This window comes from Mugil cephalus, chromosome 7 (assembly GCF_022458985.1).
Source record: "Mugil cephalus isolate CIBA_MC_2020 chromosome 7, CIBA_Mcephalus_1.1, whole genome shotgun sequence".
Lineage (NCBI taxonomy): Eukaryota > Metazoa > Chordata > Actinopteri > Mugiliformes > Mugilidae > Mugil > Mugil cephalus.
Window position 1 is genome coordinate 7,532,977 of NC_061776.1, and position 20,031 is coordinate 7,553,007.

At 45.8% G+C, this 20,031-nt stretch overlaps 1 protein-coding gene across 4 annotated transcripts; it reads left to right on the top strand.

The window, feature by feature from the left end:
* Positions 1 to 2,043: 2,043 nt before the first annotated feature.
* Positions 2,044 to 18,636, top strand: mpz (myelin protein zero). 4 transcript variants are annotated; one of them, XM_047588897.1, is made up of 7 exons: positions 2,045 to 2,249; positions 3,483 to 3,649; positions 7,136 to 7,349; positions 8,008 to 8,137; positions 8,644 to 8,686; positions 14,856 to 14,885; positions 16,034 to 18,636. In XM_047588897.1, exons 1-7 carry the CDS (start codon positions 2,204 to 2,206, stop codon positions 16,043 to 16,045), a joined length of 642 nt encoding a protein of 213 aa, XP_047444853.1. In that variant the 5' UTR covers positions 2,045 to 2,203; the 3' UTR covers positions 16,046 to 18,636. The 4 variants fall into 4 exon arrangements, with proteins under 4 accessions (XP_047444852.1, XP_047444853.1, XP_047444854.1 ...); XM_047588896.1 differs by having other exon boundaries at positions 2,044 to 2,249; positions 14,856 to 18,636; XM_047588898.1 differs by lacking the exons at positions 14,856 to 14,885; positions 16,034 to 18,636 and adding an exon at positions 14,523 to 14,655.
* The last annotated feature ends 1,395 nt before the right edge of the window (positions 18,637 to 20,031 follow it).

Genomic DNA, 20,031 nt, shown 5'->3' on the forward strand with positions numbered 1-20,031 from the left:
CCCTGCCCACTCTCATCCTCCTCTCCTCACTCTCTTCATATGTACAGGAGGAGTCGAATTAGGGCTCGGCGGTGTGGCCAAAAATGTACGTCACTGGATTTTTCTAAATTCTTGATGGTATCACAGTGTATTACGGTATTTTTTTTCATGTATTCACAACATTTCCTACTGGTTGAGAGAGGAATTAATGCAGTAGATTGACTAAGGATGAACTATTTTACTGAGATGATGAGTAAATATGGTAGAATAATCCCACAAACAGGTTAGCATGGCCCCATGTTAGCACTAACTGCTAATAAAAAACAAAAAAAGAATTAAATGTTATCAAGATGAAATGAAGAAACGATGACCGATGATGATGTTTTGACATATATATTCATATTTAAACATATTTAACATACCTATGTCTGTGGTGTCAATAACAGGGCGACTGGCTACCGTAATAACTGTAGTCTGTGCGCAACATTTTTTTTTTCTCATTCATAAAAAGCTACAATTGGGGACACTTACAGGGTTAGTTAAAGTCTATTATTAGGTCTATTAGATGCTGTATTCCAGCTTAAGGTCTGTTTTTCCCCTGTGCGACAGGCCGTTGCTAGGGGCGACGCTTGTTTCACCGTTGCCATGCTCTGTCTGCCCTGTCGAGGTTTATTTCAACAACTATTTTCTCTTACTTACATCATACCTGTGAATAAATGTATGATATTTATTATTAAAAAAATGACACAGGCCATTGTTTTAGGAAAGTGACGACGTGTATTCAGGTGGTTTTGTATTATAGCTACATGTGTTAACAAATCAAACCAAAACTTAGCAAATAATTCTACTTAATAATCCAGACGCTGTGTAATGAAATACACCGGTATGCTGGTATATTAAAAATTCATATCATAAAACCAGTATTCAGTATGAACCGGTATACCGCCCAGCCCTGAGTTGAATCATGATTGATATGATTCACACCTAAGTGTATCTGTCTTGTGTGTTTGCTGAGGCAAGAGCAGAGCTGCAGATCATTAATTTGTGCATGTATTTGCTATTGCTATGCCAGCGGCTGAATTAATGCATATTTATGGCGTGTGACAAAATGATGGAATAAGGCCTCCAGAAATGAAGCTTTTGCAGAAATTCCACTCCGGCTTGTCGCTTCATTCAAAACCTCCTCTTCTCGTTTTCTCACAGTGTCTCTGTGCATGTGTCCTCACATCAACCCATCTATATATATATATATATATGTGTGTGTGTGTGTGTGTACATATATATATATATATATATATATATATAGCAGCATCTCTTCTCCCACTCTCTCGGTTTCTGTCTAAGTGGAAAAGCGAGGAGTGGGCGCCCGCACTCTGAATGCACAGTTTTGTCCGAGCGGGAGGAGAAAAAAGAAAGCGCCATTGACAGTCGGCCCCTGTCCCCCTCTCTCTCCATTGTCTCGGAGTGCTAGGCGTCAGCAAACGGCTGGAATCCGCAGAGAGAGGGAGGACGGCGAGAAGAGAGTCGGGCCTTTGTTCGGGGCCGCTGGCCTCGGACCGAGGTGAAAGTGCGTGGAGAGGAGACGTGGAGGGGACGGAGGAGAGGGCACCGGGCCTGACCTCCTGCCCTCACTGTAAACCTCTCCCCATGTGATGTCCACATATGAGCAGTGATCACATACAGAGACACTTGCAGATGGCCACGGTTTCCCCTGTCACAGAGCGTTAATTAGCATCCCCCTCTCAACTCGGTCACGTCACACCGAGAGTTTAATCCGACATTTTGCGCTCATCACGGTGATAATGACGGTTGCGGCCCCACCGAGTTGAACACCATAAACCACATTAGTTCACCTGTTACAGTCTGGGCACAGGTGCGTCTCACTTCCCCGATTCTTCCACTTCTAAAAAAAAAAAGATAATGTGTTAATGTGTTTGGATGAGGAGAAAGGACGGGAGGGAGGAGGGGGGAGGGCGGTAGAGGGGGATGGAGAGGGGTGTGAGCAGAGGAGGAATGGGCCGGACCGGGACCCGGGTGAGGGGTGTGGTTGGGTATAAACCACAGGACAGTGGGTTTTCTGTTGTTGTCCTGTTTTTGAAAGCTGGCATCCCGCTTTCTCTTTTTCCTTTCCTTCTCCTCCTTCCACTCGCGCTCCCTCCAGAGAGACTCCTGTCAGGTCCGCGGCTACAAGTCCTTTCGGGAGCCTCTGCAGAAGCCAGAAACCATGTTGACGTTTTTGGCGCTGGCGTCGGTCGTCCTCCTGGGAATAGGTAACGAGACCCGATTAAATCCTCCATTTCTGTTTTTATGAGTTCTCTGAATTTTAAAGACGTAGAGAGGATGTGATGTGAGGTGAAAGGTTAAACGAGGATGTGATAAAGAGATTTATTTTTTTATTTTTTTTAGTCTCCACTTCTTACCTGAATGAACTTGTCGACAGTTAACAAATTAATCTGGGCGACCCTCCGTGCTTGATTAAGCCAAAGCATCCGAATTGACATTTCCCGTATTGATTTTGCATAAAAAGGCCGCAAAGTACACCTGTTTCTTTTTAAATCGCAGTAAAGCAAATGGCCCGGCACTGTCCATCTGCGCTGCTCTCATAAAGCAGGTGTCTTCAAGCTTGCAAAGCTAAAGAGCACTAATATTATGACTTTTAAACCGAGGGGTTGGCACGGATTTTCTCCACTCAGCTGCAGCAGCAGCACCAGTCTGGTTTCTCTCTGTCCTCCCTCCTGTCAGATATTTGCGGAATTTTAATTAAATATGTCAACTGTGATTTCATTGAGCTTTTACGCCGAGGCCTTGGCCATCGGTGTAAAGATGTTTGCGTGGATAAAGCTGTGAACTTTCCCCCTCGGGGTGTTGAAAGGAGGAGAGCGAGCGCCGGGACCAGCACTTATGTGCGTTAGTGTTGACAAAGCTGTGAGAACCCTGCGACCCGAGTTCACATGTGTAATTGGACGACGCGGGAGCGATATTGTTGAGTGGCGGCAGGTAGCTGCACACGATGCCGGAGTGCATATATATATATATTTGTTTTTTTCCTCAAGGGGAAGTGAAATATTGATTCTGCAGCCGCAAAAAACCAAATGAACACCGATCATTAAATATTATCCAAGCGTAAACTGTGCACGTAATTAGGCCAACGCGATCCATATTAATTGGAGATTTTTTCTTTTTCGTTTTTTTATAAAAATTGTTTCTCCCCTTTGACTTGTTAGAGGATAATATTCGGGGGATAATCCAAATATTTACAGAGTGCACGTCTGTAAATTGACGGCGGGTTTTGACACCGGTAAATGTGCAGTTTATCGGTGTGTGTCGGGACGCGCGGCTTAAGGAGATTTAGATTATAGATCTGAGGGGAGGCCCCTGAATGTGATTACAGTACAGGGGTTTAAAGATGTTTCTGGTGAGGAGTGATGCATGAACCTGAGCAGTCTGTTGTTGTTGTTGTTGTTGTTTGTGCATTGTGTCTTAAACCTGCTTTGTGTCCCCAGTGCCTGAGCAGTCCCAGGCCATAGTGATTTACACCGGCTGGGAGCGCCATGCCCTGGTGGGCTCCGACATCCGGCTGTCCTGCTCTTTCTTCTCCTGGCGTTGGACCTCGGATGACGTCACCTTCTCCTGGACGTACAGGCCCGACGGCGCCCGGGACAGCATCTCCGTAAATACGCACATTCACTTCAAATCTGAACACGATTAAAAAGTCGCTCGCTCGCGGGGTCTGGTGCTCGGGAATCAACCGAACTTCAGCTTTAGTCACATCCGAGCCGCCGCTTTGATAAAACTATCAAAGTTGTTCGGCATCTTCAAACTGTTTTGATTGCCTCTTATCAGCGCTGCTTCAGCTCCGATAAACTGTATGTACACGCGGAAGCAAATGACAAAGATAGCGAGCTGTTGTTAAAAAGCCTCCCCTCCTCTTCTTCTCCTCATCCTCCTCCTCTTCCTTCTCCTTCTTCGCATTTGCCTGAAATACTTTCCTCTGTAGTTTAATCCCACTTGAAGTTAACCTTTGGTCACTCTCGAGAAGCCACTAATAAATATTTAAGAGGCGAATACAAACAGGTCTGTTGCCCCAACTGAAATCCAGCCTTGGCAACAATGAGCGCAGTCTTCTGCCAAAAAGACTGTTTTGTGTTCTCCGTCTTCGCAAGTAAAAGCCACAGAGAGAGAAGTACAAAGACTCGGATGGAGAGGAGGAGGAGGAGGAGGAGGAGGGTGTGGCTGTTTGATGCCAAGTGGAATCATTTCTAGACAGAGTAGATCTTGAAAGGAAAAAACAAAAAACATGTGAACAATTTGGACGTAATTTGCACATTTTAATCGCAATTAATCGCGATTAATCTAATTAATCTCAATTAATCTCTCGATGAAGGCGCTTCAGAAACAAACCCGTGTGCGTCTTTCATACTCTAATAACACTTTCATGAGTCCAAACTCAAAGAAACTTTCCCTCCTAATCTTCCTCCTGCTCTTTAATTCCACTCCCTCTGCCCTTATCGTCCTTCCATCTCTCTAATCTCTCCATCTCCTCTCCTCACTGCGCCTCCCTCTGTCCACCTCCCTTAATCTCCTCCTCTCCAGCCCCAGCGTCTTTGTCCCTCCCCTCCTCTCTCATTATGTCGTCCCCTCACCTCCTTCGCCTTCATCTGTCTCCCGCAGTGCACCTCACTTTGAAACTAGATTTCCCTTTTTTTTCTCCTTTTTTTGTTTTTTTTTACCTCCACTTATCTTCTGTCGCTCATTTCTATCCCCCCGCCTGAGCGGATTTACAGTTTCATACCGGCCTGTATCTGCTTTCATGGCACATTTGTTCCCTGCAAAACGCAGCATTTGATTTCTGACATGTGAAGGGAGTGAAGGCAGCCTTCAAATCTTCATTTATAGACGTGAGAGGGAACGCTGAAAACAAATTTGACCTTGATCTCGCAGAGTCTGGGGCGTCACCCGGAGTCGATTCACCCCCTTCAGTTCATTTAAGCTCCAAAATCAATAAGCTCCATCTTTAAAAAAAAAAAAAAAAAAAAAAAAAAAAATCATCTCTCTGTGTTGGCATTTTTATTGGCTGTCATCGTTTTCCAAGTCGTCCGTTTGACACGAGGGCGCGGCTGCGATTTTATTCAAGTTTTTTCTGCACCTTACTTTGAAAAACGTGCCTCAAACGTCAGAAATTATTGGAAAATTCACAGAAAAACAAATAATAAAAAAAAACCCAGTTTGGGTAATTAATGCTAATGTCACACATCCACGTGTCACAGCTTTCTTCTGATGCCAGCGAGTGGCCGCAAAACCTGTCTTTGCAGGTTTAAATCCGGAACCAGATTACGAATATGACCAGATGTTGGTATTCGACAGGTTTTTCAGTACAAGGTGTGATAAAAAAGTATTGAGCCCGTCCCTGGCGCCGACACCTGCTCGGCCAAGCTGGCCTGGCTGCTTCAGGTGGATAATGAGTCCGAAACAAGATTAGGAATATGACCAGATGTTGATATTAGACAGGTTTCAGCATGAGATGCACTAAAAGGTGTTGAGGTTCCCGCACCAAGTTCTACTTGTTGATCGACCATTTTCACATTATTAGGCCATCCCTTATTCCTTTACTAAAATATGTTGGATTCATGTAAATGTGTGTTTAAAGTACGATAACTTTTTTTTTTAAACCGATGGCCGATACCAATAACCGATAACATACTGTACCTGGAGATAAGAAAGACTAATGAACAGTTTTTGACTCTTAAAATGAAGATAATTCAGATGAAAAACTATTAGCAAGCAAGCATTTGCTAAAAGATCAAGGTCAAACAAAATTATATTTTATATGAACATCACAAAATAAATGCGTCTAGACCTGAAATACTTTGCATCAGGTTTATAAGTAAATAAAGTGAAAAAAGTTCATTCCAGAAGTTCTAAAAAATAAATAAATAATGCTCTGGCACAAGTTAGAATCAAACATTTCTATGCTAGTTCTATGCTAGTTCTCCCTCCTCGTGCTATTTTCATTAAACATTTATTGCACTCAGCCAGCGAACCGTCTTCTTTGGAAACTTTAAAAAAATTCCCACACTACCATCGCCATAAACTTATGCACGTTGTGATGCATTCACGTGGTGACGGAAATCCCCCTTTCCCAGTTTTGCGAGTCGCAATGAGTAAAATACTGTGGATAAGACGTCGATTTTTTCAGTCAGAAAGTTTTTTTTGTCCCTGATTGTACTGACGCCACTTGAACGCAACTTTCACTAAACTATGACTCACAGTGCTGACAAAAATAAATATTATATGTTATCGGACCGACAAGTAACGATATCGGACTTATCGGAATGATGTCATGATTTCCTGATATTGGGCCGATAATTAAGAAATTTAAATTTCGTTGGGGGAAATTAAAAAAAAAATATATAAAAATGTCTAATCAGCCAAAGATTTTGCGAGCCTCCTGCAGTACCCTCCTGTTCAAGACTTAAAGCCTAAAACATACCTTTAGATTTTAATTAAAACTTCAACGGAAGTTAAGCTGCTGGATTTATGTTTCTGCACAGGCTCTACGCCCTAAATGTCGCGCACTCCCTCAGAAACGTCGACATGATTGGTTCAAAACCGTTAAAGTTAAAGTCTCTCAGTGTCCAGATAAGCGCCAAAAAGTTTCAGTCGCCCACGTTTGAATGTGGTGTCAACACCACCGTACAAACAGCACAGACCCTGCATACACCGGTCAGCCATAACATTAAGACCACTAACATCTTCTGGATTTTGTGACGATTCAGTTTTCTGCCCGGGAAACTTTTGGACCTGGTATTCATTAATTCATGTGGATGTTACTTAGACATGTAGCAGACCAGAAACCCCCACCCCACATAGCAATGACACTGAGCCTGACACAGACACACACACACACACAAAAACATGAAGAACAGCACAAGGTGTTGACCTGGCCTCCAAATTCACTAGATCCTAAACTGATCAGGTATCTGGAGGCCCCTCCCCTCCACCCACCACCCTCATAAGACCCATGTCCATTCTTTGACGAGTCACAACTTATTTGGACGCACAATCCAGCACACAAGGGAGGTGGTCATAATGTTATGCCTGGTTTTAGGCCATTATGTTGTCATCCTGAGCGGACGTCCTCTCTGTCCCTTCGCAGATCTTCCACTACACCGGCGGCGTGGCCTACCTGGACAACAAGGGTCCGTTCAGGGACAGACTGGAGTTCGTGGGGAACCCGGGTCGCCGCGACGGCTCCATCTTGATCAAGAACCTGGACTTCAATGACAACGGCACCTTCACCTGCGACGCCAAGAACCCCCCTGACATAGTGGGACGGCCCTCCAGCGTCCGCCTGCTGGTGTTTGAGAAAGGTGAGACACTGTCTTACGTCCGCGTGCTCATTAGCTTTCCACTCAGAGCCGCATGGCATGTTTTGGTGAATTATTTTTTCTCTCTCTCTCTCTCTTATCACAAGCCAACTGTTCTCAATTGCTGCTATAATCGTTCCAAACTCTAAAATTAATCTCAATTTTTTGCCGTGCATCAGCCTAAAAGCGAGTCCCGCGCTCGGGCCAGTCGTCACGCCGCCTCATTTAGAATTCCTCGCACCTCCTGTTAAATGAAATCAATTACAATTTTATCTCTTTCTCTATTTGAGATTGCTATCACTCCACCTACCCACCCACCACCACCCCCACCCCCTCCATCCGCCGTCCCCTCCTCAATTCCTCCCTCGCCCTCCCTCTGGTTCTGCCTTATCTCTCCATCTCGTTCGTCTCCTTCGCTGCCTTTAAAAGCGCTCGTATCCTTCATCTTTCAATGAACCTTTATTACACCTTTTCTGTTCTTCTTTCATCTCTTGTTTCGCTCCCACATCCATCTCCTCCCGACTGTGACAGGATCATTCTTCTCTCTTCCCTTTACCGTCTCTCTGCTCACTCCCTCTTCTTTTGTGTCCTCCAACCTCTAATCTTCCTCCCCCTTTTTTTTAATTTTTTTATTTATTTTTTTTTTTGTCTGCCCTTCCAGTGCCCATCCAGGCCGGCGTGATCACGGGGGCCATCATCGGGGTGGTGCTGGGCCTGCTGGTGCTCATCGTGGTCATCTACTACCTGATGAGATTCCTGGTGGCGCGTCGCGTCTTCAGCCTCAGTGTCAGGTCAGTGCCCGGCCTTTTGCCGGTGTCTCTGTGCCGGTCGGGTCTCTGCCAGGGGCTGGAGCTGAAGCCGGAGCCCATCCCTGGCACCGACACCTGCGTGGCCAAGCTGGCGTAGCCCGGCTGCAGCCACCACCACCACCCCCTTCCCTCCCCACCCTCCCAATCGGTTAGGTTTAGATCTCAAGTTGGTCAGGTGGAAGGAGTCAGACGATGATTTGATTCAAACTGAGCTGCGCGACGACCCGACGCAGCGTGATTTAAAAAAAGGGGTGAAGGGAAAGATGACGGAGACGGTGGGTCCGTCATCTCGTACACCCTTTTTTTTCCCCGGTCTTATAAGGTCTGAACACATCCAGCACCTGGGGGGGGGGCCGTTTGGGAGACGGGGGCCACTAGATTAAGTTGATGTTCTCTTTATGATGGCTGCCAGGCAATGCTGCCCTGTGACCACTGGAGGGAGAGATAGATTCGACATCCTGACATTGTCTTTCTTTTGTCCCCTCCAGCAAACATGGCAAGAAAAAGAAAGAGGGATCACAGCAGAGACAGGCAAGTTTCCTCCACACTCCCTCTCCTTCTTCTTCTTCTTCTTCTTCTTCTCCCCTTTCCTCCCCCTCCTCCTCCTCCCTCTTTTCCTCACACACTCCATCACATGTGCACAACCGTTCGACGACACTAAGGTGTTTCTCTGTCATATTCGCCCGCTAATATTAAGTCCTCTTTGAAGAGATTACAACGGGATACGTGAGCATCCAATTCGGCTGCACACATCCGACATGACAGTAGCATAACGACACAGTTTGGTAATCGCATTCCCCCAAATATATAAATATATACCAGTGCCTTCACACACACACACACACTTCACACACGTCATTCAAGCTCTTGCTAATAACCACGTTGTCGGAGTTGTTCAAATTGTCGTGCTTCACTCCTCTTTCGTTGGGCCAAACAGTGCGCCGCTGGTAAACAGCCGCGGGGCAACAAAAAAAAAAAAAAAAAAAGAATCAAACCAGCGGCTGTGAAATGGCCCCGTCCAGGTTACGGGCGCTAATGCTGTTGCTGCTCTGAATGGGACTGTGATTTGCTCGCAGTGGGGAAATGGATGGGAGCTGCTGATTTTGCTCACTGGGAGTCAAATGAAAATCACTGGGCCTATTATGGCCCCGCGCTGTTATCAGTGGTTTTCTTACGCTGCGGCACGTCGAGGATTTGGAGAATTTTTTATTTTTTTTATTTTTTTCCCTTCTCATCCCCCACCCTACCGCACGCCGCCCGCCCGCCCTCCACCCACCTCCCTGCTTCCCGCTCCTCATGGGAGCGCGATAGCCTCAAGTGGTGGATTAATCAGACATTTTGGTGCCTTGTATTCTTTTGTGAACACAAGGGAACCAGGGGCAAGTTGCGTTTGATTACTCCGTGGTTACGCGGGGGGCGCTGCTTGGTTGCGGCGGTGCATTGTAATCTACTGTACGCCTCGTGTGCTTGATAATAATAATAATAATGATAATGATAATAATAAAAAAATAGAAAAGCAGGGAAAGTCAAGCTCTTGAGTTCATTCCATCAATCAAACTTCTGCTTTGACATGAGAGGTACGTAAAGGCTGGAGAGAGGAGGAGGAGGAGGAGGACGTGTAGCTGCAGGTGCAATTTCAAAATTCTGATGGTATATTACGGTATTTTTTTCATGCATAATCACGTGTTCACAACATTTTCTACTGGTTGAGAGAGGAATTAGTGCAGCAGATTGACTAAGGATTGACTATTTTACTGTGATGATGAGTAAATATTGTAGAATGATCCCACACTAGTAGTAAAACAGGTTTGCGTGGCCCCGTGTTAGCACTGACTGCTGATGTGGAAATATGGGGACATTTACAGCTCAGAGATAAATAAATAAAAAGAAGAATTAAATGTTATCAAGATGAAATGGGGGCAATTATGGTTTCTTATATTTTGAAATATTCATTCATATTTAAACGTATTTAAACTGCTATGTCTCCAATGTCAATAGCAGCGCGACCAGCTACCGTAATAATTGTAGACTGTGCGCAAGATTTTTTTCATTCATAAAAAGCTGAAACTGGGGACTCTTTGGGGGTTAGTTACAGCCTATCATTAGGTCTATTAGATGCTGTATTCTAGCCGACCAATTACTGTCTAAGCTGTGTTTAAATGTTATCAAGATAAATAAACAGGGACAATTAAGATTTCATTTATTACATTTAAACATATTTAAACTGATTTGTCTGTAATAATGCAGCGCAACCAGCTACCGTAATAACTATAGTCTGCGTGCAACTTTTTTTTTTCCTTCATTCATAGAAAGCTAAAATTGGGGACATTTTCGGGGACAGCTTTAGCCGGGGGGACAGATCATCCAAAACGAGGGACGTCAGGTCACCTTAAAAAAACCGAAACAAATAACCAACATGGCACCTTTTCTTGTTGTGCCTGCTCTCCATCTTCACCACACCTGTGCAGTGACACAGTTGCACCATGTGTGTTTAGAGGCGCTACACTGTAAAGCGTCCGGTCTGAAACAGTGTCTCGCGAACACAGTGTCTTCCGAACGCTGTGCATTCAAATACACCGGTATGCAGGTGAAAAAATCATACCATACTGACAAAAATGTACCGGTATTCTGTATGAGCCCTAGGCTAACCCCCCCCCCCCCCCTCCCCAAAAGCTTAAATCTACTGGGGGTGACACCGGCGAGGGGCCACTACTTCCTCCTGCCTCAAACAAGTGCTCCGGCTCTCATCTCCCTGGAGCCCCTCGTCCTCCCTCTGTCTTCTCCTTTCCTTTCTACTGTGGTGTGATTGTCAGGTTATTCTTGAGCTGCAGTCAGTTGCTCTCAAGTGCCTGCGGCGGGTGACAGTGCATATATGAATAAATAACTCGCCGCCAAGAGGACACAGAAATATTTGACAACGTTGTCATTTACAGTTACTCCCCTGCAAGTCTCTGCTTGGGGAGAGAAAAAAAAAAAATAAATAAAAAAACAACAGCTCCTCCGTCTTTTGAAATTTATTCATTTTCTCCCTCCGAGCTCATTCCTTTCTTTTCTCGTAGCTACGCCGGCCGCACGCAGGCAGGCGGGCAGGCGGGCGGGCGGGCGGGCGACCCATGGGATGGTACAGAGCGCTCATAAGTGCTTGTTTGATCAAATAGCCCTTATTAGGAGCCTCTGCTGACACCACACAATTTCGCAACAGCCCCTTCGTCGTCGTCTCCGCTGCCGTTCCTTCGTTCGTTCGTTCGTTTGCTGGCCTTGGGCTGCAAATCTCTCCCAAAAAAAGGGGCTGCGTTGGGCTGAGATAGACAAAGGAGCCCTGTGGTGTGTGCTACTCCCCATTAGGTGGAGTTGTGGAGGAGGACTCTTTTTTTTTTTTTTTTTTTCAGCCTCACACATGAGGAAACCGCCAGGATTGAACACACGAACAGGCGTACTGGAATGATAATTGAGTGCACTCGGTATTGATCTGAGCTCACACACACAACCCACCCATTCTTCTTTCCACACCCCCACCCTCCTCCCCCTCTCCCTCACCTTCCCTCCCTCCCTCCTCCTCTCTCTGTCTTACTCCTCTTATCCAATCCCCCTGTTTCTTCCTCTCTCTCTCTTCACCCGCATCCTCCTCTTCTGCTCCCTCTCCGTCTTTCCACGCCTTTCGACTTCTTCTTCCGGGCTGACCATGAGAAGCATCTATCCATCTATATCCCCCATCCCCCCCCCCCCCCCCCTCTTTTTTCTTTTTTTACTCCCCATCACCATCACTCTCCCCCGTCCCCCCCCCACACAGTTTTTTTTTTTTCCTCCTCTCCCTCCTCAGGTATTCTGGATCCAGCTCAGCTTTCTGTTCCGGACAGAAAATCACTACCTCTCGCTCTTCATCCACTTCTCAATCTCCTTCCTCAACCTGTCACCCTCTCTCTCTTTTTTTTTTTTTAGCATGCAGCAGGGGGACGCAGTCACTTACCCACCTGCCCTATCTACCTCTCGCCGCCTCCTGTGTTTTGCCACCGTAGTTGCACGTTTCCTTTTCAAGCGTTGAACTCGGCTTGTAGTCCGGGGGGGGGGTTTGCGCTCCTCCGGAAGCCTCTCGTTAGCGTGGGAGCTCTGCAAAAAACAATGCAGCACAAACCCGAGCCTATCATGGGACGCATAATGGTAAACAATACAATGATGTATGAGAGAATGTAAGTATGATCGAAGGTAATGACACTGGATGAGCCCCTCCCCCCCCCCCCGATCGCTGCCGTCTGCGTGTGCGCTGCCTTCGCAGAGTGCATAATTAAAGATGATAAATTTCCTAATGCAATCAGTGGGGCATTATTAGAGGGAGCTTCAGTGGGTAGAAACGGCCTCTAGTGAGCTTTCTGCCGTCGACTAACCTGATGTATTAGGGCAGAAGTATTTTCAGCTCCCGTGTAACGGCGCCGCGGCGGCGTGATGGCCTGCGGACTTCGCCACGTGTAGTAGGAGTATTAAAAATGCACGGCGTTGTGAGAAGCATTACGTACCAGCCAGGTTTCATTATGTTCCGTCGGAGCATTATCGGGGCACTTGCGATGCTTTTCGATAGGTTAACTCGCAGGTTAATGCGCTAGAATGCAGCTATTGTAAAAAGTTAAGTGTGGCCTTGACCTGATCTCCACTTGGTCCGGTCCCTCCTGATGGATTTGTGCTCGAGTAAAGCCTCACTTCACTTCCTTGTTCCTGATGCCCTCTCTTCCTTTTATAGATTTCTTCTTCTTCTTCTTCTTGGAGATGTGTTCGGGCAATGCACAGGCGGTTATACGGAATGAATGGGAGTGAATTGTGAAGCACTTAAATTAAGTGATGTTGACCTTTATTTTTGATGAATAAATATTGTAAAGCTAGCTAAGTAGGTCTGTCCTCACCCACAGCTACAGAAAGATGAACTGGAAGTAGTTTTTGAAATAAATTATGGGATTATTTCAGTGTATATTACAATATCACCAATGTGCATCAAAATATAAAACTTGACATGATGAAATCCCAACGTCCTCAAACGAGGACTTGTGGATTTGTTAAATTTGCATGTCATTATCAAACTGGAAAAGTTAATAAGCATAAGTAAACAAGACAAAAATGTCTCCTTACGAGGACAACAGGTCTAAATGAAACAGAATAAGCTGCAACAAACCTAAAACATAATGTCCCCATATGAGGACGCCGGGTCTCGGGAAGTTAAATATCGTCCTAAAGTCAAAACCAATATGCACTCATTTATGAATCTGCAGAACAAATTACTCAAGTCTAGATTTAAAATATTCAAATACAAACTTTGGTTGAAAGTTTGAAATATGTTGTTATAGTTAAGGAGGAGAGCATAATTTTTCAAAGCAATGCGTTTAAAGAATTTGTGCAGAAAAATACAAGAAAGAAAGAATTAAAACAGAACTTCAGAAATCTTAATTTGAATAACAGTAGTGAGATAATTTGAACGTCAATCAAGAGGGAACTTGTTCTCGTTCTGAATTAATTTAAAACACATAATTGTCGTTTCAGTGGCATTTAAATGACTCGTTTTGTTGCCGGTTTTAACTACACGCTGAAATCTGGTCACTTCATTCACGCAGAATGAGTTTAATTGAAAGAATTGTTTCTGTTTCAACCTAATTAATTGTAAAATTTGTCAGTAAGTTCGCAGGTGAGAGTTATTTTGTCTAGAAACAAACTTAAAGATATCATCTTGAATTAAAGAAAATAATAATAAGACAGTTAAGACAAAGCTGGATTAATGTTATAACCTCCTGAGACCCAAGCATTTGTTTGTAATGCACCTTAATTTCTTTAAAATAAGATTAATATCTGTAGGTATTTGGTATATTTGGTATATATCATCATCATCTTTGAACTGGAAGTAGTTTTTGAAAGAAATTACGTGGAAACAGGGATTATTTTACTGTATATTACAATTTAAGGCACCGATGTGAACCAATAGAATATAAAAATGTTTATTTTAATGCAAAAGCAGAATTAGAAACGATGAAATCTCAACTATCTCAAACGAGCACTTGTAAAATTTGTTACAATTTTCATGTCATATCAAACTAGAAAAGTTAATAAGAATAAATAAACAAGTGTATTTAACCTTTGCTACCAGTACATGGCAGAACAAAAGTGTCTCCTTATGAGATCAACAGGTCTAAATGAATAAAACGTAATGTCCCCGTACGAGGACGCCGGGTCTCGGGACCTTAAAGCCCAGTCTGGAGGTGTGTGTGTTTGTGTGTCTATGAACGTGTGTGTTATTGATCATTTGTCACTCAGTTGTCACAGGTGTTTGGAGCCTTCCAGCCACTGTGTCCCATCCTAACGCACGGTTACCTGTTTTGTCACCCCCTTACAGCTCTGGACACCGCCCCCCCTCACTTGCTACCCTCTCCCCTAAAAGGACCGCCTCACTACCTCCTCCCCCTCCTCTCTGTACGTCTCCCCCTCCTCCTCCTCCTCTTCCTCCTAAATGTGTTTTTTCTCTCCTCTTCACACAGCTCTCCACCAGTCGTGCCGAACCCCATCTCCATCCTCTCACCTCTAACACACCTGCCTCACCCCCCTCCCCTCCCCCTCCCCCTCCCCTCCCGCCCCGCCCCGTCTCTCACTCCCCCCCACGCTCCTTTCCTCCTGAAGTGACTCTCCTCCCCTGTTCTCCCCCCGACCCCCTCTCCCTGCTCCCCCACAGGGCCCCGCGCCTCCCGCCGACCCCTCCAAGGTGAAGGCGGCCGCCTCGGAAAAGAAGAAGCAGGAGTCGCGCAAGGAAAAGAAATAGGATACGGGGAGGGGCTGGGGCGGGCTAGCCGGCCGGCTGCTCCAGCCCGTGCGCCAGGCGGTGGCGAAGGCCCAGCCCAAGCAGAAGCAGCAGCAGCAACAACAACGAACCATAGTCAGAAAGACAGAGAGGGTGGTGGGGCCGGGGGGGGGGGAGGGGATGAGGGCCGGGTCCTGATGACCATCGAGCTGGAGCTGACCCGCAGGAATGGGGAGGAGGGGCCCGGCGGCGAAGCGGGGACGGGGAGGTCCACGCCGCTCGGCCTCCTCTCCCGCCTCGCCAATCAGCTCACCTTCAAATAAGAGGAGACGACATGGAGGCGGGGGGTGGGGGGGGGGTGGGGGGGGGGATGCCGAGGGGGAAGGGGGTAAGAGAGTGGGAAGTCTACAGGAGTCAACTTCTATCCTACGGCCGCCGCCGCCGCCGCCACGACCTGCCCGAAGCGAAACAAATGAGGCAAACCACGTCCTGCTCTTGTCACCGGGGCTGAAAACGCCGACTAACGCCGGGGGCCCCAGATCGGAGATGTCTCGTTGATAATCTCATCCACCGGGGGGGGGGGGGGGGGCCGCCGCCGTCCCCGACTACTTCTTTCGTCAGGTCATGAGATATGCCATTTGAAGCGAGACCTTGAGACAGCCGGGGTTTTGATAACAAAATCTAAAAAAAAAAAGCTGCTCCCTGCGTTGTTTTTTTTTTTTTTGGCCTTTCTGGTTCCTTTCGTCGTGATCCTATCCACTACAGGAAAAAAAAAAAAAAAAGCTTTCTCCAAGTGCGTCCGATACGCATCACGGATCCCCTGCCGCGGGGACAAGCCAATTTACTTTTCTTTTCCTTTTTTTTTTTTTTTTTTTTCCAGAGGCGAAGGTGTCAAACTCCAGCTCCTCTTCCCTCACACACAGATTCACTCTCCTCTCTCTTCTCCTGTCCTATTTCCTCCTCCGTTCACTGTGAATTCTCTGACTTTTTCTTTTTCTTTTTTTTTTCATTCATTTAAATTACATCGGTGATTTATATGCTAACCGCTCTATCCTGTTTCTCTTCTTCTCCTCTCACTTCCCTTTCCCTCTTTTCTCTTCTTCCTCCCGTAGATAAAGGTCTGACTTCTCCGTGACTGCCTCCACTCCTCCTCCTCCTCCTCCTCCTCCTCCTCCTATAGTCTGCTCCCTCCTTTTCTGCCCAGCCTGACGCAACCCCCATTATTTCCCATTATCTCTACTCTTTCAAGACACCACTGGCTGTAAGAATAGTCCCACTATATCAGTGGCAACAGCGTCAAATAATTTTTACAACGCCTCATCGGAGACCCCGTACGCGCTCATTGGGCAAACTGTAAAAGTGTTTAAGGCCTAACTACGCACATAACTTCCTTAAGAGGGAACCTGAAAGACATCCCTCTGTGTTTAGAGCCCCCTGAATCTTCTCCTCGCGCCCCCCCTCCCTCCTTCGTTTTAATGTTTACGACCCAATCGCTGAGCGGAGCCGTGAGTGCACTCTGGACTTCAGATAGAGGAAAAAAAAAAGAGGAGCCACGATAGATAGCGAGGGGAGAGAAATATGATTCCTGCTCTCAGCCGGCGCAGATAGAAGTTCAAGCCCTCGAGCTCCGGGGGTGATTCAATCCTCTCACATTTGAGCTAATGGAGGTTGTCGCCGTGTCCCTGCCCGGGCTAAAGGGGGGCTATTTCTGGCCCTGTAAGAGCAGTGCGGGCTTACTGTAACAGCTGCACATTTTTTCAGCCGTCAAAGGGGGAGGAAAGGGAAAGAGTGGGGTGGACTGTGGCAGTGGTGGAGGTGGTGGTGGCGGTCGAGGCTGTCCGCTCTCGACTCGACGGCCGGCGACCGACGACCTGGAATGACGTCACGGCCTGCGAGGGGGCCCGGCGGACGCCCTCGGGAGTCTGACGGAGGGGCTTTACCGGGAAAGGAGGTGCAGCCTTTTCGCGCTCCACGAGTTATTTTAGGGTCCGGTTAATCCTCTCGCACGTTTCTCCTCGGCAACCCAGGGCTAATTATTTTAGAGCGTGCTGGTAACAAGATATCTCTCTCCACATCTCCCTCCTCCTCCCTCCTCCTCCTCCCTCCCTCCTCCTCCGCCGCCGCCCAGTTCTTCCCTCTTCATCTCTGCTCTCATCCTGGGAATCATCTCCTCCAATTCCAAACCCCCCTGTTTCGCTCTCTCTGCCCTTTTAGCTTCCTTTATCTCTTCCTCTTTCTGACGTTTAGCGACTCTTGCGCGGCATTATTCCCCCTTCCCCTCCCGGAAAAGACCCACACACAATCCACTCCACTCTTTTTAAGCCTCTCCTTATCTGACTGCCAGGCCCACAGCTCAATGCTCCTCTCTCCTCCTCTATCCTTCCTCCTTCTTCTTCTTCTTCTCTTTCTCAAGCTCGGGCATCGCTCCATCCCCCTCCCTCCGTGTTTGTCAACGATCGACGACGACGTACACCCTCTTTATGTGCTTGCCCTTCAAATGCCACCCCACCATTTCCCCGCCCCTCACCCCATCCTCCTCCCAAAGGCATGTCCCCTTGGCGGGCCGCTTTCCCTCCTCAAACTTTCTGCTGGTTCGAAAAAACCAAAACTCTCTCCTCTGCCCCCTACTGGCAGGGGAAAGAAACACGTGGGCAGAAATCCGCCTTTGAAGACGCCAAACAGAAACTTATAATCTTGCTAGCGTGTTTTATGTATATGTGTGTCTAGTAAAAGAGTGTTAAAAACGAGATTTGATGTAAAGCAAAAAAAATAAATATATATATATGTCACCCTAAATAAAGCAAAAAATAATGTTTTCTGAGGCATTTTCCTTTCACATGTGTGCAAGGAAACACATGGAGGACATGCGGCAGGGGAGAAATGTAATTGTATTCTATGGAATATGCCATTATATTTCTAACCTTGTGTGTTATGGAAGGTGCTGTGTGGTTTTATTCCGAGGTTTCGAGTGCAGCGTCGGGGTAAAGATGAGGAGCAGATAGGGGTTCGGTTAGCCTTAGATTCAGATAGGATACGGCTGGGGAGAACAGGGAGGAAGGTGGTCGCTGTGGGAGGAAGCGCTGGAGGAAGAGACTTATCTAGCGTGTTAAGCCCAGCCAAAAATCCATATGTATCACTACAGATAGAGCCGTCTCTTCCCCGAGAGCTTTCTTTTTTTTTAAGGTGCTCCTTCCCCAACCCTGAGCCAAAGATGGATTACGATCTGCGAGCTTGATATGCAGGGTGGATAGCGTAGACTTGAATGTTCCTTTAAAATTCATAACATGAATGGAGGTGCTAAAAATCCACATCTATAACTGGAGACGTTTCACTAGTCGCTGTTTAACTATCCAGTCGAAATGGATCAGTTAGGATGTTGTCGTCTTTTTCAGCGAAGCCACACAGACACCTGACATAAGACAAGCAGCATTAAAATGCCTTTAAAAATGTTTTTGTCTGTATGTATTATGAACTGTATTAGTCGTAGCTGCACAGTAACATTCCTTCATTTGAAATGACTGGAGCTTCTTACGTTTTTCTTATACGTATTTCTTTTTCTTTTTTTTCTTTTTTTTTACATTTGTTTTAATGCTTGTGATAACTCCCGTGCGACTAACGACTTTTGACGACTCTGTGTAATATGTTGTAAAGTGAACGTCAATAAAAATAAAAAGCCCCAAGCGCAGCTGTTGTCAAACGAGACAAAGTAAACCCAGCTGAAAACGTCTACGGTTTCCTCTTTTCAAATACACTATGAATATCTGTGCTGACATTTTAAAAGAAGAAAGTCCTTCCAAAAGTCATTATAAAATAAGATCAACCTTATTAACTATCCAAAGGCTTTTGCATACACAAAAAGAACATTTTAGAGGATGAAATCTAGAGGATTTAAAGGCTGAACAATACCCACCAGGTGTGTTTTTTTTTTCCTTTTCTCTTAAGCACAAAAGGAATGTGAATTAAACTTTAAAGCCTTTCTGCTCCACGGAGGCAGATGAGGGCTAAAATTGTTATGCCCTCTCCTACCCAGCTACCGCGAAAGGTAACGATGATGAACTGGAAATCAACGCTAAGCTACCATTTACAACACATTTCCACACGCCGAGAAAGCGAGGTATCATTTTCGTAAAGGCTTAATTTAGTCCGACTTAACGAGCAGGTTCGGTGAGCATACATAACCTTTTCAGAAAACGCTCCGCTCCAAATTCAGATGCTGCACAATCACGGTCTTTAATTGACGCACACTGACCTGCTCGGCTGCAGCACCTGAATGCCCAGCTGGCGGGGAAGCATATTGGTATGCGATGCTGTCCTCCGCCGTAGACATTTTTCTGTTGAACGACCAAATAGAAATTTTCAAACTCCATTTAGCACAATTTTAAGGCACTACTTTTTGCTGGTATCTATCTAAAAAGAAGAAATGTTCTGACACTTTGAGAAATAGTACATCTCAAAGCTTTCTTCCAGAGAGTTAAGGTGGAAATTGTACTGAATAAGTCAGACCTTATCCAGAAATGTGTTGCTCCCCACAACGTGTGCAGATTGGGGCTGAATTTCCACCGCGGTCGTCACACGGTGATTCGACAATTTCCCTGTTTGTTTAGAGGCTTTTTATGTTTGGCTTTATGTTTTACTTTTCGCTCTCTGTTTACAAAATGTCACAAAATGATGCCTATTGTCAGTGCAAACATAACCGGCAAGAATTGGGTGGCCCTAATCAAGCACAGCACAGTCCAGTTTTTGTGTTGGCAGTCGGCGAGGCAGTACGACAGTTTATACAGATTTTATAGTTCTGCCGAGCACACAGACATGAGAATTACTGTTTACCTACTTCACCTGACAAACAGAGGGATTTAGAAAGAAATGTACATAATAGCACAGACAGAAGACTTGGCTTATCTTCTCTGAACAAACATATCTCACTCCCATGATAAGAGCTTTATGATGGAGATTTATATCTGCATTAACCTAAGGCTATATTTATTGTATTTATTATACAGTATTTGATAGAAGTGGATCATATTGGTCAGCTGTAAATCTCTAATTGTCATAAACAACACCGATAATCTTAAAATTAAATTATAGGACTTGGTATTGTTCATAAAGGGTT

Bases quoted from the DNA above. Each gene is read 5' to 3' on its own strand.
- mpz (XM_047588896.1), top strand. From the start codon at position 2,204: ATGTTGACGTTTTTGGCGCTGGCGTCGGTCGTCCTCCTGGGAATAG. The intron at 3,650-7,135 runs GTAAATACGCAC...GTCCCTTCGCAG, and splicing joins GCGCCCGGGACAGCATCTCC to ATCTTCCACTACACCGGCGG. The intron at 8,138-8,643 runs GTCAGTGCCCGG...TGTCCCCTCCAG, and splicing joins GTCTTCAGCCTCAGTGTCAG to CAAACATGGCAAGAAAAAGA.